A 24,716-nucleotide genomic window follows, 5' to 3' on the forward strand; every position below is an offset into this window, starting at 1 on the left:
TTAGAGCTTGCCACCTTTGTTGACGCCAAATCGATTGCGAAATGGTTGCCACCAAATTGGCCTACTTTTTGGTCGAAGCAACTCTGATATTTAGAAAACTGATGAAGCTGACCGAAAAAAATAATGATTAGGTAGTCATTACCACATAACATTGATTGCCTCTTCGGCAGTTTTTGGGCCCAAGTTCACTATTTGGTCAAATCTTTTCATCAAATATAGTGCACATTTTGGTTAGGATGAATGGTTCAAGCGCTTCGAATTTGTTCTTCCTTTGTAAGTCCATAACTCTAAAGTATGTGCGAAACGAAATTTAGAATACAGGACCATTAGGGTGAGCAGTCTTCGTTGAGAATTGAATACCATTCAATCGAACTATTTTGAGTTTACTCTTGAATCATTGATTTATCGGTGCTTCGTGGACCTATACTTCCGAGAGATATGGGCCTTCGAAGCAAGTTCTCTCATCGTTCATTTGTCCAATCCTTCGATTTCCCTACTCTTTGAAAGGAAAATAAGCGAGTCGCCTGTAGTGCCAATTTATACCTACTGTAGACCAGCTGTATTTTTGCTTGTTCCCGAGATTAGCGTCCTTACTTACAAACCATTGAAGTTGGTCAATCTACCAGAGATTTTTTTGAGCAGGAATGAAAACCTTGTTATTTTCATTTCATTTAATGCCCTGTTTTGGGTACATGGTGTACCAACTTGTTTTTTTTTAAACTGCACGGCATAAGACATTTTTGAATGATCGGTGTGATCATATTCTACTGCATTCTCAATCATTGCTCAACGTCCAAATTCAGCCGATGACATGTCAAGCTCTCAGATCTATCGCAATGGACACTTTTAGCAAGTTCAGTTTGAGGTTACCTTACCAGGACACAGGTCTTTCCACAGTTGTGGTCAAAATCTAGTAAACTAACTGAACATTTAACAAGGACTCACTAGAAAACGTTCGTACATCCAACATTTATACTTTTATTCTATTCGATTGGTTTTATGAATGTGTTAGATACAAATGGTTAGCTGCTTTATGAGGAGAAAGCTGTTTATACTGGATGGAGTAAATACGGGGCTTCGATATTTAAATGGCCATTGTTTTGTGTCTTACGTTTGGGAGTTGGGAAACTTAAGAAAGTCAGCGCAACGAAAAGAGTCATTCATTCATGATTACTGGCTATTGCATTTAAATTGACATCAGGGTAGTTAAAAAAGCAGGCCGGAAATAAGGACTCACTTGTTCCTCTACATTAGTTTCCTAATGTCTGGTTTACATTTGTCTGCAACTGTTCGTCTTAAGAAACTGAAATTCAGTTTTATGGATTAGTAAATGTGATTGTAATATATTCGGGATGGCGAGGGCACTGGATAAAGATTTTTGCTTCCAAAGATTTTTGATTCCGTTCCCTACTGTTGTGAAAATCAACTTGTTTTTTTGGTTCTATCGATGGTCCTTGTTCAGCATCTTCCGAAACTCCTCGAAACTCAACACTCCGTCGCCATCCTTGTCGAATTTGGCAAAAACTGCTTCGATTTGTTCCCGACTTAGCTTCTTGGAGATTTTTTGGAACTCTTCCTTTGTGATATATCCGTCGTTGTCTTTGTCAAAGAGTCTAAAAGCTCGCTCAGCTTTGGCTACGGCTTCCCGCTTGGCCGCCACCGAGTCACCGTCAGTCTTGTCCAATTGGCTCTTGAAGAAGTCTGATCGTTTGGCATATTCAATGAATTCATCTTTTGTGACCTCTCTGGCATCATTGGCCAATTGAGAGATCTTTTCCACCTCCTCTTGATCTACGGTGATTCCATGTTCGCTGAATATGTTCACGTACTCTTGGACTGAGATCCGCCCATTGCCGTTCTTGTCGGCATTGTCAAAGAGCTCTTCGATGGCCTTGTGTTGTCTTCGGTCCTTTAGACTCTTGCCAACCATAAATGCTGCCATTGTTTATGTTCTGTTTGTTTTGGGGTCCGTTGGGAGACTTTTGTCACGCACACAAAATGCAAGCAAACTGAACTTGATTCAAGGCACAAATTCTAATCTATGTGCAAATGCTACTTGTTCGCCACGATTGGGTACCGATTTGAAATGTCCAAGGATCAATCAGTCTTCCACTAGTTGTGTGATGTGTCTACGATGTCTCTGATCCAATGTCAGGAAGCAATATGAGCGGGACCGAAATTCAGGTGTGCTCTTTCCTCTACGAAAGAGTTTCTCTAACTCATTCCAAGCGACTTAAACTGGAATGAAATCGCGGGTCCTGTCTCGGGGACGCGATTGTGGTGTCCTCCAAGAGAACAACGAGTGAAGGATACGTATATTTGTGATCCGCGCTCGACTGTGACTTCAACTGGGTTCTACGTTCTCTTCCCATGGAAATGGCATTCCTGGCAAGGAGCTAAGCCCCGTCAATTCCACAGTTCCACATGTTATCAGTGGCCCTGTTTCGGTTCCCATTTTTCCTGCTCCTTAGCTCTACAAGTCGTAAAAGACCCCAAGTGAAGAGGCCCTCCTTTTTCCATGGACCGGGTCTCAGATTCGTGCATGTGGCCAGCCTCATGTCAGCTGTTGCCCACTGGCAGCTTTCCAAGCACGTGGCACCCTGACTCATTGGCTGCTGCTTTTGCGGGAATCCAACGAGGGCCCTTGGATTGCGGGGGGAAACCTCATTACAGAGTAAAGGGGAATTGCGGAAATAGCGTGGTCCCTAGACACAGAAGGAAGGAGAGGAGGAACCAGAAGCGTATTGGGCGCTTCGGAAGTTCACATGCTATGAGGCCCTGAACATCACCCCCAAAATTGGCCCAAGGGCGTGTGAGTGGCAGGGTCTAAGGTGGGATTGGGCTTGTTGTTGGGGAGCTAGGGTGCCCGGGTACAAGTGACCGAAGACACACTCACGCACACGTCTTTGTCTCGCTAACTTGGGATGGTTGTGTAGAACATTCATTGCGGTGAAGCCATTTCAAAGTTCCATAATTCAAAGCACACGCATTCTTAACCGGGGTCCTTTCTTGTGTCTCCTGATGGTGGAGGGAACTATCAAGACTGTTCTATCAAATGGATCACTACGGCTAATCGCTGCACATGTGGTGAATACTAAATGCATTTTTTTCTATTGGACACCATTACGGTACAATATTCCTAAAGCAGATCAAAGCAGAGAGAGAGAGAGAGACAGAGACCTTGACTTGCATACAGTTCTAAGCAGGGTCCCAAGAACAATTCCGCATTCTATCCATAGCCTTGCACTAGTCCATACTGCAGTGATAAAGAAATAGCCACTCGAGTTCCTCTAACACAATACATGTTCTATATTGTTCATATTGTGTAGGATCCATGAACTGCGACATTCCTTAAAACGGCCAGATCTCTGGGGCCCTGTTTTGATGTTTTTTGTTGTCAATCATATGACCAATAGTATGATGTTATGTGGGGACTTTATTATCGCTTTTTTCGCAGTAAAGATCCATAACTAGGTAAGAATATTCAGTTTGATGAGCCAAGCTGGACATATCTACAAAGTGAATGAGCATATTATAACAACAACGGATGTATCTGGCAAAGACCTGTCGACTTTGATGGTTAATTTACACGCATAGAGCACTCTTAGGCCTCAGATGACGAACCTGGCCTTTTAAGTTCATGTTCAAGCTCTCGCGTGGAGCAATCAAATTCTTCAGGAGGTGGACAATCTGGCAATGGAGGAGCTTGTTCCATTGAATCTGGAATATCTTCATCCGCCATGGCTGGCTGCGCAGGCACCAGACCATCATGCGAATAATTGGACCCAGAGTCTGAAGTACAACTATCCGCGGGAGAGTCCACGGATGTCTTGGTAAATGACACGCCATTGATTGTGACTGCCATGGGTGGGCCGATTTCCAACACTGGCGATTGGGACGGAGCTGTTGGAGGTGGAGCTGTGGGGCGTGTCACTGGATGTGGCCTAGCTGTGATGGTGGCCAATCTCGGGGGTTGAGGAGCTGCCGCCTTCAATGGTGAGCTGGCTTCTACTGGGACCACACTTTGGTTGGCCGGGGTCGGGATCGGAGCCACCCGTTTGGCCCTAGGGGGAGGTCGAGGCCCCGGAATGGAGGCACTTACTGTGGGTGGAGCAGCCTTGTTGGTGCTACTTAGAACGTTGATTGGTGCAGACACAGATTTTTTCACCTCATTGGCTTTGCTTTTGGCTCCGCTCTTGGAATTTTTATGGAGGAACGTGGGTAGGTTCTTAATTTGGACATTAGACAAAGGCCACTGAACAGAGGCCATCTTGGGCATGGACGGCAAGTCCCATTCCTTTTCTTTCACGTACTTTTGGAAATAACCCTTCCCACGGAGGTAATAGAAGAACAGGAATCCGAAGAATAATGATGGTACCAGAAGCGAAGCAAAAACAACCAAAAGGATGGTGGCAATATCCTCTGGCGCTTCTTGCGGTTGGTACTTGTTCACTTCCCTGTCGTCATTCTCGATTTCGTTGTATTCATCATCCAAATCAGAGGGATCAAAGACCTCTGGATCTGACAAGTGATTGGGCTTATCATTGGCAGTTCCATCGGGTTCTGTGATGGTCACATCAGCACAAGCACGAAACTCCTCTTGGGATCCGCAACCCACGGCACCAGTCCCATTTTTACACACACCTGAAACATTCGATATGCATGAAAGGTGGTTCATTCATCAAGCATGCGTTCCATGTGAGTACGGTATGTACTGAGCCTTACCCCAATTGTTCCCTGCCACGTAGCGCCATTGGAACACGCATTGGCTACATGTGAGGTCCTTGGGAAGTTGATAATGCATCTCAAATACTTTGGTTCCGGGTCCAGGATAGAATCTGGTGGAAAAAAAGGTGGAGGCTTTTTTCAATGTTACATTAATTCTGGACGATGGGAAGAGGGAGGATCTTGTTTATTGTGTGTTCCTTTTGATGTTCTGGGGCGAACGCGTGGTTAGTGCTTGACATGTAGATGAAAGCTGTTTTGAGAATCGAACGACATCGGGTGATGGATTACCAAGACGTCTCTTTTGACAACGGTTAATGCTGCCTTGCCATGCTACCTGATTTTCTGATGGAATTCGGTTAAGTGTATGCCTAGCATATTTTCTGATGAACAGTCTCTAGATTGTCTGCATTCCATTTCCAAAATTGTTTTCCAAAAGAGGAATGAGTCGCAATTCCAACAAAATATGGATCTCACCAAGAAAGCGCTCACGTTGTTGTTCTTTTCATGTGGAACAAAGAACAAAGCCGTCTCTCTGGTTCCGGAAAAGCGCTCAAGAAGTAGTTCAAGGATGCCAGTACAATAAATTGTTTCTCTCATAAAAACACATGGTCCCACTTGAGGTGAGGCTGGTACTGTGCCACCGTATGTATTTTTTCTCCCTGCTATAATCTCACCTCGGATCTCCTTCATCGGCGCTTTGGAGGACGTGTTGGTCCAAACATTTCTGACTAGCTGATTTTTTGGGATTGTTGTTGGGACAGATACGGAACTCAAAGTATCCCATGTGATTGGCGGTGAGCTCCACACGTACTTTGATTGCTTGGTTCTTCTGATACTTTCGAACGATAACGCCTTTCCCGTACATTCCACCTGCTTCGTTAGGACGGGGCTGGAATACGAAAAAAAATATTTCAATTAAAATACTTTCGCTCATCTTGATAAATGCTTTGAGCATGTCCCTGAAATTCCAGCAATTTCAACTTGAAACCTCGTTAGTGACTTTGCCTTGTCGGTGAAGTAGGTGGCAATGGACTCATAATAGGTGAGTTTGTTGAGTCCACCCAACTCCATTTTGGGTTCACTTGAGACGGCCCCGAAAGAAGCAATAAAAGTACAACTGTCTGGGGTGAAAAGTACCGCACACACACAATATTGCCTTAAGCTGTCTGGATCTCGTAATAAAACTGTTAGTGCTTGGCCAATGAGCAATGCAGGTTCCTTTCTTTGGTTGTCAAAACCGGGCCTTCGTTATTTTCGTTATCTGCAGACACACTTGACTTCGGAAAGATGGTAGGGATAAGCTCTGGAATTGCAGCTGGCCTTGGTCCAACAAATCAAGAGGGATTCTCTCAATAAAAGATCAAAGATTTATCCCATGGCCTTGCATAATGATGTCCTCGGGCTGGAGAGTCCGGTCAGTCGTAAATCCAAGATCAAATACTAGATTATGTGGGAGGTTTTATAGTTCGATCGTGACTCACGAGAGAGCTCTATTTTATCATGTTCTAGTCGTTCCTGGCAAAGTAAACAAAAACTTTTGTGAGCCTCTATGATAAAGTTCATAAAATCAATGGAAGGCACGGTTGTTACGAGCTCCATTCGTATTCATGGACCTTCAACGTGAAAAAAGCAAAGAGTATGTTTCAGTGTAAACACAATTCCTTTTGGAACTGGGCCGGTTGCTGACAATGTCTCTCAGAGGTACCTCATCCCTAAATCAATTTGAGAAGAGAGACAAGCCTGCAAAATAGAGATGGGCCGAAGTATAGGTGTAGCTGCCTATTCAAAAAATGATTATGGTCAAAGCTCATTGTAAAGTGAAATGGCAAACTAACAGATGACCTGGGTTTATCGAGCAAAAATGGAGACAAACTGCCCCGCCAACCTGCTCCATGCATAAACCGAATTTGTCATTTGATTTAATTTACGGCTCGTTTGAGTAAACACTAATTTGATTCTAAGCCAGAATGGTGGAACGATATCAGAATAATGCAATAAAAGAAATGTTTTGCGTTGGAAAATGTAACACTACTCATTCGAGTTAATTGTCTCAGGCTACTTTTTGTCTCCGATCAACACCCAAAATCAGGGTGCCGTGCTTTAATATCTTACTATTTTTTCATTCACTTCACAAGTCGAATAGAGCCGAAACAAGTTCAGTCTTATTGTTTGCAATGATCATTCTTGGAAACAAAGTCAAAAAGACTTGGAAACAAATTCGGACAATGCCTACAAAGGAAGGGCTTCGTGTTCAAACCAAAGCTAAAGTAAGCCCCTTGATTTTGGTGAACTGTTGAGTGCCATGAGGAAGATTGTGGGTGGAGTGTGGCCATTGGGTCCTTTCCCTTTCGGGTCTTTCTTTTCGGACCAGTGGTGGTTGACGTGCATTCATTTCAACCGAAGAACGAGATTGCATCTTTGAGGGACACTCAGGCCCAAAAGCTATCGCGATAGAGCATTCCGACACAGTGCACCACACTACTGGGAGACGCAAGAGTTCACAGTTACTACAGTATGTACGTATGTACGTGCAATAGCTACGATAGTTGTGAGCTGGTGTTCTGTGGCTCCACAGCATGCCCTGGATACTGCCCGTGGGGACCTTAAATGAGTCCTGAGATAAACTTTCCTGATAAGTAGAAGGGCCATTTTAACAGGACGTCCTTCTCTTTCCCTTTTGAAAGCCAACCGCAAAATTTCCAAGGAGCAAATCACAACTTTCAACGCTACCTTCCTAATTGAAGGCCTGCAGGATTTTAAGAGCGAGTAAGGAGATGAGGAGAAAAGAGTGCATTGTTCCAACTTAGTTCCGAAAAAGGTGAAACAAGAAGTGGATGTTCCTTGAAAGGTCGTTAACCTTGGGCATAAGAGTGATTAAGCGAGTACTCGAAACCTACTTTGTTTCGGTCCCAAAACCGGGCATGATTTCAAAATTGGTTCCGAGGCTTTTAATGTGGGTGTAGAAAACTGAGCATACTAATGAATGGCGAACAGTAGAAGGAACCTTGTTTATTTACACGCTCGCTAGAAACTCATGTTGGGACGTTCTGTCGGATAGACAGTTCCCCTCGGAGCTCATTTTCCAAACCATTAACTACGCCATCCTCCTACGTCAACGATCTTCGTCTCTCCTTTGGGTCCAAGGCAGAAACGAGGGGGAGGACAAGGTTTTTTTTTCTGGAACAAAACCCCGTCATTTCCTTGGTTTCTGGCATGGTTTGCCGTTTGATTCGAGGTTTATTGCCGCATTTTGTCTGTAGACATTTCCCGTCACTCGCCTCTTTAAGCATTCATACGGCATGTCTCAAGGTCTAGAAGGCTGTTTTGCGACCTTTGTTGTTCCTACTTGTACTCTCTTTCAATAAGGGATTGCATTGCACTCGTTCATTGGAACAATGGAGAGACTCATTTCCGGAGAAACAAATTATCTGCTAAGTGTCACTTCCTGTGAGCACATGTTCCGTAACTCATTGCCAAACTGACAGGGTAATGGTCAAAGACCGAGGAGATGCTCGTAATCTCTTTTTTTCGGGACCCGTAATAAAGCCCTGAAACAATCGGTCGCACATGAACCTTTTCATTAGGACCTTGTTTTGCTCGTAAGGGAACAAAAGAGTGGGCTCTTTTAACACAACCCTATCGTTTGATAGGCAGAAAATGGCAGAGTTGCATGATGCAAATTTTGTCGATTTTCTGATGGTTCGCAAGTTACACTTTCCCATCGAAATGAAACGCAGTCAAATTTTCGCATGAAAAGAGGATGCTTTTGCCATTTCAAGGCCCCATCCAATTTTGGCACATTTATCTTGATCGTGCCAATGTTTTTGCTCGTGATCCTCATCTTTTGGATCAATCCGAAGTGTAGTATTTTTAACCGCAAGTCCCATCCTAGCTCGTTGTCCCAAGTTCTAAGTAAGATTGTATCATTTCCCAACCAGATTTATGAGTCTGAAATACTGCATAGAAATTTCCATTTGTAAGAGAGTGGACAAAAACTGCTGTCAAGGCGAGAAACTCCATCACGATGAATTTCTTGCTTGAACTAAGTTCAGCTCTGTGGACGTGTTTATCATCGAAGAACGGTCTATTCTATGAGGAGAGATTTCCTTGGAATCGTTTTTACCTGAGGCGAATCCCACGGGTCTCCGCAGATGCCGCATTTGCCGCCATTCGTGCTCCATTGGCGGGAAAATCCTCCACAATAGAGTTCATGATCATTGTAATTAGGTGGAGTGCTGAATCCGTATCTGAAAAGGGAGAGAGAGATGTGACTACTGTGTGAGCTCATGAAATGAAACACCACCTTTAATTGAGGTACTTTCACTATGTAAAGTTCGAAGCTTTTGGCTGTTGTGATTTGAATTCAAAACAAAGCCAAGTTTTGACTTGATGAAATGTTGCTTTCGAATTTGTTTTTTCTCCATAAACCTGAGGTACATCAACAAGACCTGAAACTTTTTGAGGCCCCCCAAAACGTTTATGTAATGTTGACAAAAGTTTTAACCATGCATTGTCTCGATCTCTGTTCGCCAACTTTGGACTTTTTCGAAGGTTATGCCCAACTTTTCCATAGGAAAAAAACACTTTAGAACTCTGAAGATTTACTGTATCAATTCTTTGGAAACCAATCCATTCCCTGATGTTCATTTGAGTAATGGAGAACCACGACCATTTTAAAACGCCCACACAGGATAGTGTGAGTACACACACTAACGAACCATAGCCGCTTTCGCTTTCATTGCACCAAAAAGACCCAGTCACACAAAAAAACGTGGTCAACAAATGACGTCAACCCATAATCGTCTCAAAAACCCCAAGTGACACATTAAGTGTGCGCTCCAAGTAAGAGAAACCATGTCGTAATGCCTCCCCCCCCTTCAGTCTTTACATGCTCAATGTAGAATGCCCCACTTTTAACACTGCATTGACAGACTCCGTTCTCAAGTGGAAAGTCAGATTAGAGCTTCCCATTCATGTGTTCATGTACAAAAGACAAGAGTGAGCTTGGTCAGATGCAGTTTTAGGGCTTGTGAAAGCTCCCACGACTTGCTCCATTGTTTTTCCTCTTTAAAGCTTGCTTTGCTGGAACATGAGAACGATGGAATCGTATGTAGCTACACAAAATGTATTAAAGTGTAACCATGGTAATAAGAAAAGAATAACAAAGATGTTACTCAAAAAGTTAGCTTTTTTCTTCTTCACTTTTCCGATCTTTTACAGTACTCTGCCTATTTGCAGTTTTCAACGTTTTCATAGATGTTTTTTTTTTAACACCAATGAATGTGCTAACTAACAATTGACAGACAATTCTACCTCTGTTGCCCATTTTATACTTCTTATTGTTCCGAGTGACTTTTTACGACCAACATGATTATCTCGCTTTTTGTACAACCTTGCAATATAAAGTTTCTTCAGCTTTAACGACATACTGTTAAAAGTACGTTAATGCAATGATCTAAAGCAAACGTGGTTTATGACAGAGGTGTTACAATCATTCAGTAGAATAGAGTTCCAATCGCTTAATTATATGCTCCCTTTTAAGAGGTTCTTTTGCATTTTCACCATTTAGCATTTTTCCTTACCACACCTTTTTTACAATTTTGATTATGATTCTGTTAGACAGATTAAATGACAAAATGGAACTTATGTCTGCATTTCTGAAGTTTCTTTAGAACTTATATCGTTTCTCTTGTACGTTTTGTACGCATTTTTGCCACTTTTAATTTCATTTATGCCTAGTAATTATAAAGACCGTGTTAGCATGTTAAAAATTATCATGCACGCACTTCAATAAAAATGACAAATCCCTCATTTTTTGTGCTGCTCATTTATGGAAAGATCTCGACAAGAGCGTACGCATGTGTGTTTAGCTCACAAAACTCTAAGGATATAATGGACTGAAGTCCATCGGGAACAATCTGTTCGTTCCACGGGTATCGTCATAAAAGTCTTTACTAGCTTGTTAATGTTTTACGTTCCATTCAAAATCACTTGCAACTTAATCCATTCAGGGGCTCTTTAGCAGCAATGAAGGTCAGATAGAGTTTTCAAGGACAAAATGGGGTAGTCCATGACTTTTGACACAAATAGTTCCAATTGATGAAAGCCTGGAGCACGATTGTGCTCTTCCATGAATTCATTAAAAGAAAAATTCGTTAAAACAAAATTCCTTTTTTAGCTAGATGCCTTAAAAAACAACAGATAGAAGCAAGAAGAGATCAACTCCAAAGCGTCAAAATATTACTTAGATACATCCAACCAAACCTTGAGGGGCGATCTATTCTTGTCCAAATTACAGCACCATGACACTTCAAATCGCTTGCCTCCATCTAATGGTGGATATTTCAAAATGCTCCCGAAAGTTCCAAAATTTGCTCATATGTGCTCTTCCAAGAACGTATAGCGTTTAAGTGTTTAAACGATGATAGGGCAAGATCCTAAGCGTTAAAACATTATCTGCATCGGCGCTTTCCCACTCACCTCCACATTGTAGATCTCGATGGTGGTTCGATTAATCTCCCATGGGAGTGAACATCTTGGATGTGGTTGAACACCACCGCAATGGACAAGATCAGGCACAAGGTCTTCATTTTGGCGGTGTTGACTAGATGAAATGACGGCCCCATTTGGATCACGCTCTATTTGAAGCAACTCTTGAACGAACTTGGAGAGCAGAGCATGATGACCTCCAATTGGAACTTGGGTAAAATGATGAAGCAACAACGAATGACTGGAATGAAAAGGAATTTAGCCATGAATTACTGATACATAAGCGGCAGGTACGATTTTACTGAAAAGATATGTTCAAAACTTGGCGGGAAGAGGTACCGTACGTTTTCTAAAAATCCTCTTAAGAATTTATTTCAGCATTAATTGGGCTTTGATTCATTTCAAGGAGTTGCTAATCAACCTGAAACAGCTGAGCAGAAGAATCAGGCACCAAATTGTGGGATGGAGAAGGTAATGGGGGTAATCTATCCATTAGCAGTAAAGTACATTTGCTCATAAGAATTTAGGAATCACGTACACAATGGGTGAGCCAACGCTTTGAAGAAATGGCCGATATGAGCGAGTTTCCGTTATAGCATATCTCCTGTCTTTTTTACGCATTTGCGGTGACTTTGCGTGGTGAATGTCGCAATACCTTTGTGGAGCTCAGGGGGCGAAAAAGTTGAAGGGGACGACGAGCTTCTCTCTAAAGCCCAAGAGAAAGGGGAAGCAACGGCTGCTGACTTGTAACATAAGAATGTGTGTCTTTGAAATTATTCCGAGCATCTGTTCTGCAGACATCTTGAAGAAAGGTGTCATCGCCAGGATATGTGTGTCTCGAGAGGCTCGACCCCACTATGCTGAGAATGAACAATGTGACCCCTGAGCAGGCGACAGGGGTCCAAAAGATTCTGACACAGTACCGGGCATCTCGGATATCTAAGTTGATCTGGTCAAGGAAAACTCATACCGCGAAATCAAAACTCAGAACGATCCATTTCAATCAAGATAATTTGCATGGTTTTTGTGGTACATGTCGAGCATTGCCAACGATTCAGATCTACACCAGAAAAATCAAGATTCTGTCCGAGAGAACTACTTCTGTCGGTACTTTGCTCCGTTCATTTTAAAAATTTGCCCCCCCCTCCCCCCCCAAAGAAATGGATCTCAAAGAAACTAATAAAGATCAAAAGTGCAGTACGACAAAAAAAGTTTTGAGCCCATTCACATTTCCCCCCCCCCTTGTTGTGTTCGTACGCATAAAGCAAGGGCTACAAACTCAAGCTATCTAAATAAGGGTAACCAGGTGATCAACTGTGCCAATGGATAGAACAAATAATACAATGAGTTAAAGCCAAAAGGATTTAGTTTTTCCAAAGTTTTACTTGACACCATTTTCATTCTCAGTATTTAGGATTTCCTTGCCCCCTCTTCCACATCCAAGTGGATGACCGTTGTACGTCCCGAGATGGGCTAATACGGCTAATACCCCCAAATTTTGTCAACAGTGCGTAGTCTGGATGGAGCTAAACACACAGAGACCAGTGTTACGTATATTTCCCTCCTAGCAGTGGTGGTGGTGGTGACGACGACGACTTTATTGCAGCTCGCAATGGAGCTGACAACAAGAGATCGCGTATAACTCAATTACCCTCGGGAATCGTTGCAGTACGTACTTTTGAGGTGAGGTTCAATTGGACAACCATTATTCCTAACCAGTTCAAAGACAATCACCGGAAAGGACGTGAACTGTGTGGGCACCATGAGCCAACCATTCCATGTTGGACCTCGCCAAACTGGTGCTAATGAGTCTTTGATGAAGGCCCTCATTCGTTCAAGTCTGTTCCCAATTGCTGTCCTGATAGTGTTATCAGCTCAAACTTTAGCCTCAAGGGACCTGCACGAGGAGGGACCATGGAGTGAGCCAGCTCCTCAAGGTCAATGGTACCATGACCATCATCTTTCTCATGAGCAAAGGCTCTCTCAACTCCGAGCTGTAGGCTTCGTGAAGCACAACATCTCTTGCCCTGAACTCAATAACCTGACCTTCACCAATCAACCTCCGTTCGACGTGCTGGGGGTGCCCGAATGCAGTGCCGGGGTTCAACCCAAGATGATGTTGTACCTTCCGAGTAACGTGACGTGTCTATTGAACTCGTCGTACCTGCCCAACAATGAGACCTCAGGATGCTTGGCCGAGTTTCAGACACACAAAAAAGTGGACAAGCTCATCATTCTCATCCATGGGTTTCTGAAATACTTCGATACGAAATGGCTTCACGAGATGCAAAGCGAGATCATGGCCATGGAACCCAACACTGCCGCCATCGTGAGTAAATGTTTGGTTGAGTCCCTCTACCCACATGCACCAGTCATGAACTCTTGTTGAGCACCATTCACCGTAATCTTTGAAATTCAGTCTGATTAAAAACCGATCCCAGATGTGCCAACACCGGAACAACGATATTCAAGATCGAATCGAGACACCAAAACTCATGCTGCTCCTTCGTCCTACCGTAGCAGAATCTTCCTCAAAATTGAACAAAGGATCATCTGAGCCATTATGTTGTACCTCGTACTAACGCCACATCCAAACATATCAAACCATCAATGAATGGCTCCTTCCTAAATTTTAAGTTGCTACCAGATCCAATGTCGGATTGTTCTTCTCGGGGTGTGTTTTTTTACCTGCCTCGCACGTCTTCCTCGGTTCCTTTGGAAATGAGCTGCCATTGTCAAACTCATCATGACTCTTTACGAACAAATTTTTCATACATTCTTTTAACAACTCTTCCGCAGATTGTGGGTTGGGGCCATGGCATGTATGATATCGTCAATTTCTGGAGGGCGGCTTCCAATACAAGGTGAGATGGATGTTATTAATATTGTTATTGCTATTTATTTATTGGAATTGTGCTGGTTGACGACGTTGCTTTTGGAGCCAAGGAACTCGATAACTGTGAATGTATGTTTTATCTTCTAAATTAGGGACTACAAGTTGGTGAAGTTCGAACGAAAAGATCAGTGCAGTAAGATTATTGATACCAATTGCAACAGCTTTTGTTTGAAGTCACAGCTTATCGCGAGGATAAGAAACAATTAAGAGGGCCTCCAAAGGTTTGGTGTTGGTGACAAAAAGGTGTTCGAATGTCTGGTTTTCAATGGTTCCTTGGTTTCATCTAAATCTCATTCGTCGAAACCAGTGTTCAAACATGGTGTTATGCAGTGGGTGGAAGATAATTTTAACTCTGTGCTTATAATAGAACCCTCCTGAGAAGTTGGATCGAGATGACTCGAATTTCCGAACGAAGCGCTTCATGAACAATCAGAGTCAATTTGGAAATGGAGGAACTTAGCTGCCAACCTCTCGTACACAAATACGCTTAATTAACTAATTCAATAACGTGACAAGGACCGTCGCTCCAATCTCTTTTGGGAACTAAGAATACCCTCTCGTTTCCAGGTATATTTCTCAGGCTATGTACGATATCGTGGAACAGATCTTGCGGGATGTCAATCCCAATTTGTACCTCCATTGCATCGGGCACAGTTTGGGTGCCCATGCTTGTGGATTCTTGGGCAAGAAACTGACGGACAACCCCAAAACCAAGCAACTGGACCGTCTCTCTGGTTTGGATCCGGCTGGACCACTTTTTTGCAACGATGTGCCCTATCCGTTCCACAATCTAGATATCCAGCCCGATGCACGTCTAGGTCCTCACGATGCCAAATTGGTGGACAATATCCATACAGATGGAGATGCCAGATATTTGGGAGTTTTGCCACAGGTACGATGTTGTACTTAATGGGAAAACCTTGACGTTGGTCTATTTCCAGTTTATTACTCCAGCCTCATGGTCGAAGGTGGACCTTGAGGACATAAAGGATGAGCGACATTTGTTGTCTCTTGATCTCAAGGAGTGTGAAATCAGATGGCATCGTGTGCGATCTTTACCAACGAATCTAAATGTACATTATGGCCACTCTTAAAAGAAGCTGGTCACACATGTTGAAATGTCCATCACAAACACCGGGCTTCCTCTTATCTCCATTTCCTCTTCCTTTTATTTCAAATCCAGTATGGAACAATGGAACCCTTGGGTACTGTCGATTTCTATCCCGGACAAAAAGGCTCGTATGGACACAACCAACCCGGATGCTACGACATTTTCAACGTGATTTCGTGCTCACACTCGAGGGCTTGGCAACTGTACGAGGCGTCCATTGAAGAGGTCACATGTTCAGCCACCGAGAAATGCCAGGGAAATCCCAAGAAAATCCCCCAAAACTGCAGTCCTCTCAAGAAGGGAACCGTGACGATGGGCTACCATTGGGATACGAAACATCCAAAGCCAGGCATGTTCATTGTCGAGGAAACGGGGAGTGCTCCTTTTTGCACGGACAGCCACCCGTTCAATCGAACCCAAACGAACTTATGACCGAGAATCAGGGGCGAACAGTCGGAAGTTGCCAAATTTATTCATCCTCGATACTCGTACATTGCAATAGGTCACAACGTCCTTTTTTGGTAAAATAAATATGCAATTGAAAGCATGGAGACGTGAAGAGATTATTTGGATTCTGGGATGCACGGAGACAACATTATTCCAACGCTCTTTCGATGTTTATTTCCTGTGTTCGAGAAATCCAGGAAACCCCGAAGGACACAAGTATGAGCTGAGGAAGCTTACTCAGAAATACAAATAGAAGCGTCACGTTTCAAATTCGTCAAAGTATCAGATGGTATGCAATGTATTTTCTTGGCCTAATTCAACTTCAGGAACTCTTATCAACTGAACTTGGATGCACTAAAGCGGTTTACAAAAAGCGCCTGAGAGAAAGAGAGAGAGAAAGTGAAACCTGACTTAAAATCATGGAGAAAAAGGATTCACTTTTGTTTCATTAAACCAGACGGTCGAAACCATATAGGTAGTAGCACAGTGGAGCCGTTCAAAGATATTTGTCGATCCAATCCTTCACAACTGATACTAGCTCAATGAACCAAACCTGACGGACCAAAAACGATTCTGTTTGGTTGGTCTGACCCTATTGGAATTTTCAACTCTAGGTTGGAAACACATTGCACATCATCAAGTTGATGTTCTCAAGGACTTTGGTGAGGAGCAACAAGACGGACGAAAGATCGACATCCGCCATCACCGCCAAAAGCGAATCATAAAAAATCTGGAGGGGCAAATCTGTCGACGGAAGAAGCTAGAAACGACCGTCTTGCTGATCTTCTGTTTTCTTTGTTTTCGCTCTAAGGAGAAGGTTTATCTTGATTGCGATCTGTACATCCTATTTTGATGTTGTGAATCATGGGTCATTATGTTTAGAGATTTAGAGACCTACAATGCACGTAAGGAAGCTCATATGTTGGAAATGCTCGGGGCAACCCCAATTTCCCTCGCTTTGCATTCTTGATTCATCCAATGTCGGACACCCAAATCATTCATACCATTGGTAACGGGAATCGCAGGTAAATCAACCACAACTAATCAGGGTCTCTGTACCAGAAGCAGTAAAGCGCAGCAATTAAATCGATTTTTCTCGAGAAAAAACTACGAAAACGCTCTTCGTAACATTTGCTGTTCCGAGGGTCTAACAGTCATAGAACACACGTGAACCAGCTATCGTTGGTCGCTATGATCATCTATCATCTTCCTCATATCTATTCGTTGATCCATCCAGGCGAGCAACAAGGTGGGAAAAATATGCTTTTTGTACTGGCGAGGCGTCTCGAAATTACATCACTACGTACGTACATCCAAACGTTAACTGTAAATATGTTTCATACCTGCTAATGTCCATTCCAATTTCTACTAGAGGCGACAGATACACTCATGAGATCTTGAGGAATTGAACGCCTGGTAGGCAGACATTGCTCGCCAATTGCCCAAGATTTCTATCATATCAGCTAGTAGGAAATTCAGGCCCAAGAACAGTTACACTTATCCTCTCCCTCTCTCTCTCTTTTCCTCTCGATTTTTTGAGAGACGTTGCGATTCCGAGTACACTTCCCTGCCCGGGATTTGATGGCTAAAACTAGCTAAAACTATGTTGTTTTATGAAGAGGGCGAGATATGTTGCATTTGTGAGTGGTTAGCCTTTATAGAGGTTTAATGAAAAGAGACGTGAAGTTTTTTCCCTCTAGCCAACAACCACACTTTCCTCTTGGACTCGGCATTAGCTGTAAACCAAGCGACTGTGCTGTACTTATGCGCCTAAACCATGAGAAGATTGCGTAAGACTGTGATACAACCACAGCTTTGCATGAAATCCTTCCTGGCCGATTACCAATGCACAGAGGATATCCCGGACACGGCTGACCACTTCAAAATCACGATTTAGAACCAGAAACTAGTGATGGGTACGGGTTTTTGCTTCGGTTCAAAAAAGTTAAATACTCTGCAAGCTTGGACGAAGGCTTTGGATTATTTGAATTAGCGAGCCTCGAGAGATGATTTCTTAATCAGCATGAAGCTGTTTTGCCTTTCCAACGAGTTCAATGCATCTGCAGTGTATGGAGCTAATCGCTAGAGAGAAAGTGACGACTCGTACGGGTTTGAAAAACGCCACACTCGACCTATCACTACTAATGGAAGCATCTGAATTGTATAAACAAGGTTCAACGAAATTTACTCTACTACGTATGTCCACTGGAGCATAATCGATATCAAGACCATTGACATGACCTGAATGTGAATAAGACATTGACCTCGCCCTGGACTTTCATCACCTAAAGCTTTGTGTAATTGATCCAAAAGGAATCGCCCAAAACGACAAGTCATGGGACAATTGTGTCCTGTTGCAAGGTCAGTCATGAATTGCCAAAACTTGATGGACACCTTGATTTACAGTACAATGGATTTCATGATTTCAAAGATAATCTCAAAATGGAGCACCGAGATCGATCCCAAGTGTTTCGGAAATGTTTCATTAGTCATTACACGAGATGGCCTATTACATAACTTGAACGTCATTTCCATCTGACAAGAAATTGACTAATCTCGTTGAAAATGAATTCAACGCTAACTTGGCCTTTTTGGTGTTGGAATGGCCAGGAAGTCCATGAATCTGGAAACAATGGGATCCGTCGATCATGTGAGAACTCACGTTACAAAAGACAAAGACTTCAATTGATTCAAGAGCCCTTATTTCAGACAAGCAAGGGTCCAACCAAAACTGATAAAGAGCCGTACTTGTGGCAGATTGAAATAGAATACTGGCATGGTAAAATTCATCAAAACCATACAGAGAAAATGCGATCACTTCCACACTTAGATTTAGCGCATTTGAAAATGGAAGTGCCTCGTTCAGATCAATGGCTTCCTACCTATTTTACGCACTAAAAGTGCCATTTCGCCCTGTCCAACATGGTTTCCATTTGGACTCGCCAACATTCTATGGTTGAGAATTGAGACTCAATTCCAATTTCTCAAGAAAATCGAGCTTTTGTATCACGCTGAATCTCGCCTTTCAGCAGCTCGGTGAAGGTCGTTGCGAGTTCAGAAAACGATTGTCTGATATCGAGGCTTCTCCTTGGTTTTCGAAATTGGTCTATCCAACTTGCTTGTCTGTCCTACATGGCATGGGTTGTGTTATGGGTTGGACTATGGGCATGCATTGGCTTCGCTACATGAGAGTGTTTGCCTCGAAAAGCCAAGCCAGGATGTTGCTCCTCAATGGTATGTAGGGTGGTTACAAGTTTGCAACCCGAAGGCCTTAAAGAAAAGTCAAGGTCAAGTGACAAAATCGTTGCGCACGAGAGGAAAAGTATGCCTTCTGTTGGTCTCGAGTTATTATGCATACACGCCAGAGCCCATACACACAACAGCAGACCAATTAGATCTGCGGACAAAAGAAATCGGGTTACATGGCCTTCCCTTGCTCATAAGCAAATTTGTTTTACTCTTCTGGCTGGATAACGACCCTCATATTGGGCCATGAACCAGTGGAAAATGGACGGGGATGCTAGGGTCTAAAATGAACATTTTGGAACATAGTGAATGCATTGGATTTTTCTTCTCATGAGACGGATCGCAGGTCGATAAAATTACGACTTTCCATGTTTAGTTTGATCGAACAATAATATCAAAAGTTGTGTGCCCTCTCGAAGGACAGCACGAAACAGGTCACAGAGTGAAAACACTAGCCCTCTTTCATATTTTGTAGAGTTATGTAGTGAACTTTGAGGGGGCATACATAGCTTTTGTCTCAATCATTCGATTAAGCTAAAAGTAAAAAAAAACAAAGTCGTAATGATCAGGGGTTCATCTCATTTGATGACAAACGCAATCCGTTGACTCGCGTTTAAATGTTAATTCCCAACCCCAACTTACCCGTACATATTCCAGTGGTTCATGACTGGGGTTACTGCGTTTCATTTGGATTACTTTTGCTAACGCTCAGACAGCCAAAATCTATCCTCCTTCATAAAATAATCAAGATATGATGGCTGCTCCTTTCTTGATAGTTTCACACCGAATACGTCAAAAGATGTGTTACATTGAAAAACTGAGCCATACCTGTTTGATGCATGAATTAGATTCTTAGGCAAACGGAGCTCGAGAAGAACGAATGCAAGATTGACTCTGGTGTGGCAAATGTATTTGAATAAGCTCTGGTTAGTTTCTGCATTGTGCCAAAACTATTGATTGATGAGGCCTAGCAGAATGTCCTCAGTCCGGTTCCATTTGGATTGAGACAGGCACAGAACTATACGTAGAGTTGAGCAACACCCAGTCAAACAAAAACCAGGTCATCCAATGGTTGAGCAAAACCAAGCAATATGGTGACACTTTTCCGCTTCATTATTGCCCTTGTTTTCGTCTCCGGAAGACGACATTTCCACAAGGACAATTAAGGCACATGTGAAATTTCCTGAGATTTGAGGGACTGGATGTGAGTGCTAATTGACATCGTGTCCTTAAAAGGCGTCGGTTTTTTGGGATGCTAGCCACTCTTTCATACTTTCCCGCGAAATTCTTTTATAGCATTGCCAACATGACTCCAATAAAATGTTTTTAATTGTCTCTTGACCGTGAGAATTTCACCTTGCCCTGTCATTTCAGGCCGTTGAAGGCAGAAAGTCCAATTATGGCTTGGATTCGCTAATAAACTGGCCAAATAAGTGCTCCAATTTGAGGCCAACCCCTCAATTAGATCAGACAGGGCAAGACAAACGGGAAGGAGTCTGAAAAAAAATAGTGTCTTGTCCCTTAGAACCTATGACCCATTTAAGCTCAGGACAACAATCAGAGACCTTGGGAATTAATTACGAGGCTAATAGTTAATGGTGTTTTGTCAGAACGACGCACTTTATAATCGCCTCCGAATCTTGCTCAAGAACAATGACGTACGTGTATGTACGTACAAAGACTCATTGAAACACGGAGCAACTTCCGCGATAAAACTGTGGCTTGAGAGCATGAAATCCTCAAAATTATGCAGACTCAGCTGGAAAATATTCGAGATGAGTTGACATTTCCCATCTACATTTGTCATCCAAAGGGATTCATCCATGGGACTGAAAAGGTCCATGGATTTACGAGAAGGTCATCCGGATTCAAAATTGCGAAAACAATTTTTGGCCAGGCCTGTAATTTAGAGGATTTAAAGAATGTTTTCGTTTATACGTGATTGAAGGAAGAATGACGGACAATGAACGGAGAATGAGAATTTGGAGGTGATGTCAGCTTGATTTCCCCTCGATTACTAATGATGAAGGGATTCATTGGCTACGCATCACGGTAGACGAGATGAAGGTATGATGATTTGCAGTCCACCTTGATTTCCAAATTTCGAACCATTAGATCTCTAATGGCTTCTAAACGTTCCAATAGCCTCATACAGAAACACACACGCACACACGATGAAGTTAGTCGTGTCAAATGATCAAATTCCTATACCCTAAATTTAGTTTACCGATACCCATTGAGCATATCACTCTTAAAATCCGCCTAATTGGTGAGACTTTTTTCATAACGTTCGGTGAATACTCTCTCACAAGAAAGATAGAAATGATGGAATGCACATAATGTAGAATAGCCATAGATCTATATAACTACATAAACTGTTCGATGAAGAATGGTTTCTGAAGCACCCTGGAGGGTTATTGTGAACAAAAACTAGAGTATGTCTATGAAAAAATGATTTTTTTTGGCAGAAAGGGTATGTTCGTCAAAGCAGTTAACAAGGAATCTAACCTTATCTAATATGGATGAGAATGATAGTCAAGGTTGGATTTCTCTTGAACTGAATTCTAAAGTGGAAGATTCTTTGTCGGTCAAGTTGGTTCCAAGGTCAACCTGACCATAATAATTGGGGCCCGGGGGCCACAAACTTTTCTTCGGCTGCTTACTTAAATAACCATCAAACTGACTGAGTGATAATTCATACTGACCAAGACCTGTCCAACAAAACGCCCATTGACAGGTTGAACTTCAATTTGCCAACCTTCAAATGAGCAAATGTAGACTTTTAAGCACTCAATAGAAGCATAGCAGCAACTCGAAACGCGATCAATTCTTTGTGAATTGAACTAGATGACTTTCGGCTGAAATGTTACATAACCAAAATTGCCGTGAGTCAAGCACAAATCCTCCCCAAAGCCATTAGTGTTTAACAACCAAGCTGAGACGTAATCCAGCCATCCATTAATGCAATTCAACTGCAAGTGACCTCATTACGCAATCGATCCCTGGCCTTCCTGGTCAATCAGTCTTACCTTCAAACCCACATATTGGAGTTTTCTACATTATACTGCATCGACCACACTGATGATCACAGGTTTTCGACACAAAATCACCTTGATCAATTGTAAAGGAAAGAACGATCCAAGCCAACTTAAGATTCACACTGTGTTTTTCAAATATCTTGAAGGGAAACACTCGGGATTACTGTTATCCGTGGAGGCCTCGTTCGCACACGAGAAGCACCGCAGAACAACTGAAAACGTCTACGCTTTTTCCTCGCTCACATGCAATGAACAGAACAGAACACCGGGCCAAAAGGGAAGGAAGAATCAGAAGGGAGTGCCTGGGAGCGAAAGAGCGACGCGTCTTACCTGAGCTCAATTGGAACCAAAAACCAACTGAAATAAGAACAACGTGCGCGCGCGTTCTTGGGAAGATTAGAAATAGTACTTGATGCATGGATATGATTAGTATTAACGTGTATATTTGGAATGAGCTAGAACGGAGTAGTAGTTAGGACATGATAAGGATATTGCAAGCGCGGGGATCCATTCCAGGAATCGAGTTATCCACCAAAGGAGTTGCCAGGATATGGTTTGTGGGCTGAGAAGCAACTTCAGGCAACATCAAGGAAGGACATAGAAGCTGGGTTCGTGAGTATGTCGATAGGGGTGGGGAGCAGGAGGGCTTGTCCATATGGCGTTGATTGGAAGCTTCCCGGGCGTTGCTAATAAGTGCTCCTTCATACCTTACTCTAGCCAAGATCACAGATGTCTTGAAATCCAACCGTAGATGGAAGGAATACTAGCCCAACCACAGCCCGACTGACTGACGACGCCAACGGATGATTTCTAAAAAAGAAATTCGATCCCAGCTTCCTGGGCATCAAATATCCTTCATTGTGATTACACACAATTGCGATTGCTGGATCGGTTATTCATTTTTGAGCATAGCCAGGCAGGGATTGTAATCCAGAGACGATTGATGTTCGGCTCCTAACACTTCACTCTCGTTGATGTCTTGGAAAATGTCTTCGGTGGGTCCAATGTTTTGTTCCGGGATCGAACCTAAAGTCGACACATCATGCTGATGAAGCCGCAGATGAACTTCATAATCGGCTTTCGTATCCACACATTCGCCACAAGCGCCGCATTCCAATTGTTCCGCAATCACTTTTTCACGCGATTCGTGAGTTCGCTCATGCGACCTCAATTCGCTCTTTTGTGGAAATCCCTTGCCGCAAGTTGTGCACGAAAACAAGGAATTACCCGTATGACGGGCCTCATGGACCTTTCGAAGACTAGCTCGAGTGAACTTCTTATCACAAAATCGGCACGAGAACGGCTTTTCGCCCGTATGCTTACGCATATGCATGTCCAACTGTCCTTGTGTGGGCGCCACGAAATCGCATTTGACACAAGTATGGCCCAAACAATGCTTGGTCTTTTTGTGGTAATGGTAGGCGTTGTAGTTTTTGAACGTCTCTGCGCATAACTCGCAGCTCTTGGGCTTGTCCGACGTTTCCTTTTTGACCTGGACTTGGTCCGAGTGTACGGTTCGCTCATGGATCCGGAGGTCCTTGTCATTGCGGAATGTTTTGCCACACGTGGGGCATATCCAAGGTCGCGCCGTGGAATGGGACGACTCGTGATATCGCAGACTCTCGAGGCGTTTAAATGTCTTGTCGCACTTATCGCACTGATATGTCTTGGCCAAGGAATGAGTACTCAAATGTTGTCGGAGAACGGTCCGGTTACGAAAGGTCTTGTCGCATTTGTCGCATTGATATGGCCGTTCACCTGAAATTTGAAGAGTTGGGGGGGATCTGTTACAACAATGTTTTCATGTTTATTTAATATAGCGTTAATAGCTTCTAGCCATTTTTTTGAGACTCCGACGAATTATTTGGGAATAATGTTGGAGCTCGAACGAGTCGTTTGATTTTCAAAGTTATTCTATCTTATTTACTAAGTTATTCTATCTTATTTACTAAGCTAATATATGCATCTATCGATGGCCGGTTTTTTTTCATGGTTAATCCTTGATGGACTTAGGCCCGTTTTCGTTAGAAAACCACTACCAAAAAGACAATTCATTGCGACAGGTTCATCTAAAAGAGTCGAATTTGGACTCGTCCCAACCCATATCAAATTATGAGTATACTACAACCCTCTTGCTAAGGGAGCATCCTGACAAAGAAATAGTACCTGTATGAGTGTTCATGTGATCCGGCAAATATTGCGCAGATCGGAACTTCTTAAAACAAACCGGACATTCGTGCTTGGCTCGTTTGACCGTCATTCGTCGCTCGACCTTCTTTTCAGATTGGACCCGTTTGACCTTGACCTTGACCTTGGTTTGTTTGGAGCCTAATCCCTCAGGTGGGACTCTCGAGCGGGTTGCTTTATCCTGGAATGGCTCCCAGGGATCAAGGCTAATCTGGAAGCTTTCCGGCGATTGGAAGCAATCCGACAAATGTGCGAGGACATTCTGGGGCGAGTGTCCGCATTTGGGACACCATTGGATGGATTGAAGCGGTAGGTTGAGTTGGATCCAGGATGAGGGTGGGACATCGCCATCGAGTGGAGCCAAGGAGTCCGGGTCATCGCCATCGAGTGGAGCCAAGGAGTCCGGGTCATCGCCATCGAGTGGAGCCAAGGAGTCCGGGTCATCGCCATCGTTGTCCATTACCTTTCATACCTTTATCGTCGAGAAATCTGTCATGGGAATTTTTGGGACTTTCCCGTCCTTTCAATCTAGTTTGTTTTGATGGAAGGTTGGGTGATGTTCAAATCGATTGGT

At 43.1% G+C, this 24,716-nt stretch overlaps 3 protein-coding genes and 1 long non-coding RNA gene across 6 annotated transcripts; 2 read left to right on the forward strand and 2 right to left on the reverse strand.

Annotated features, from left to right (window-relative positions):
• Positions 1-964: 964 nt before the first annotated feature.
• On the reverse strand, positions 965-2,417 carry LOC131886263 (squidulin-like). The gene has a single exon (XM_059234543.1). It carries the CDS (start codon positions 1,940-1,942, stop codon positions 1,442-1,444), a length of 501 nt encoding a protein of 166 aa, XP_059090526.1. The 5' UTR covers positions 1,943-2,417; the 3' UTR covers positions 965-1,441.
• A 1,007-nt stretch (positions 2,418-3,424) lies between these two features.
• On the reverse strand, positions 3,425-24,602 carry LOC131887222 (uncharacterized). 3 transcript variants are annotated; one of them, XM_059235776.1, is made up of 6 exons: positions 21,947-22,847; positions 11,209-11,458; positions 8,852-8,975; positions 5,403-5,617; positions 4,726-4,838; positions 3,425-4,644 (listed from the first exon to the last, which is right to left on the reverse strand). In XM_059235776.1, the coding sequence occupies exons 2-6, from the start codon at positions 11,352-11,354 to the stop codon at positions 3,605-3,607; spliced, it is 1,638 nt and encodes a 545-aa protein (XP_059091759.1). In that variant the 5' UTR covers positions 11,355-11,458; positions 21,947-22,847; the 3' UTR covers positions 3,425-3,604. The 3 variants fall into 3 exon arrangements, 2 of the variants coding, with proteins under 2 accessions (XP_059091759.1, XP_059091760.1); XM_059235777.1 differs by lacking the exon at positions 21,947-22,847 and adding an exon at positions 17,015-17,153; XR_009374014.1 differs by lacking the exons at positions 3,425-4,644; positions 4,726-4,838; positions 5,403-5,617 and adding an exon at positions 24,122-24,602 and having other exon boundaries at positions 21,947-23,713.
• Positions 12,721-15,775, forward strand: LOC131887224 (phospholipase A1-like). The gene is made up of 4 exons (XM_059235779.1): positions 12,721-13,546; positions 14,017-14,081; positions 14,681-15,005; positions 15,297-15,775. The coding sequence occupies exons 1-4, from the start codon at positions 12,980-12,982 to the stop codon at positions 15,654-15,656; spliced, it is 1,317 nt and encodes a 438-aa protein (XP_059091762.1). The 5' UTR covers positions 12,721-12,979; the 3' UTR covers positions 15,657-15,775.
• On the forward strand, positions 17,733-24,682 carry LOC131887231 (uncharacterized). The gene is made up of 2 exons (XR_009374016.1): positions 17,733-18,032; positions 24,239-24,682. It is a non-coding gene; the product is annotated as an uncharacterized LOC131887231 (long non-coding RNA).
• The last annotated feature ends 34 nt before the right edge of the window (positions 24,683-24,716 follow it).

This window comes from Tigriopus californicus, chromosome 9 (genome assembly GCF_007210705.1).
Source record: "Tigriopus californicus strain San Diego chromosome 9, Tcal_SD_v2.1, whole genome shotgun sequence".
Taxonomy (NCBI): domain Eukaryota; kingdom Metazoa; phylum Arthropoda; class Copepoda; order Harpacticoida; family Harpacticidae; genus Tigriopus; species Tigriopus californicus.

Coding starts and splice junctions, on each gene's coding strand:
- LOC131886263 (XM_059234543.1), bottom strand. CDS start 1,942: ATGGCAGCATTTATGGTTGGCAAGAGTCTAAAGGACCGAAGACAACAC.
- LOC131887224 (XM_059235779.1), top strand. CDS start 12,980: ATGAGCCAACCATTCCATGTTGGACCTCGCCAAACTGGTGCTAATGAG. Junction 13,547..14,016: donor AACCCAACACTGCCGCCATC/GTGAGTAAATGT, acceptor ACTCTTCCGCAG/ATTGTGGGTTGGGGCCATGG. Junction 15,006..15,296: donor ATTTGGGAGTTTTGCCACAG/GTACGATGTTGT, acceptor TTTCAAATCCAG/TATGGAACAATGGAACCCTT.
- LOC131887222 (XM_059235776.1), bottom strand. CDS start 11,354: ATGGGGCCGTCATTTCATCTAGTCAACACCGCCAAAATGAAGACCTTG. Junction 5,618..8,851: donor ACCCGTGGGATTCGCCTCAG/GTAAAAACGATT, acceptor TTCGTATTCCAG/CCCCGTCCTAACGAAGCAGG. Junction 4,645..4,725: donor CGTGGCAGGGAACAATTGGG/GTAAGGCTCAGT, acceptor CGAATGTTTCAG/GTGTGTGTAAAAATGGGACT.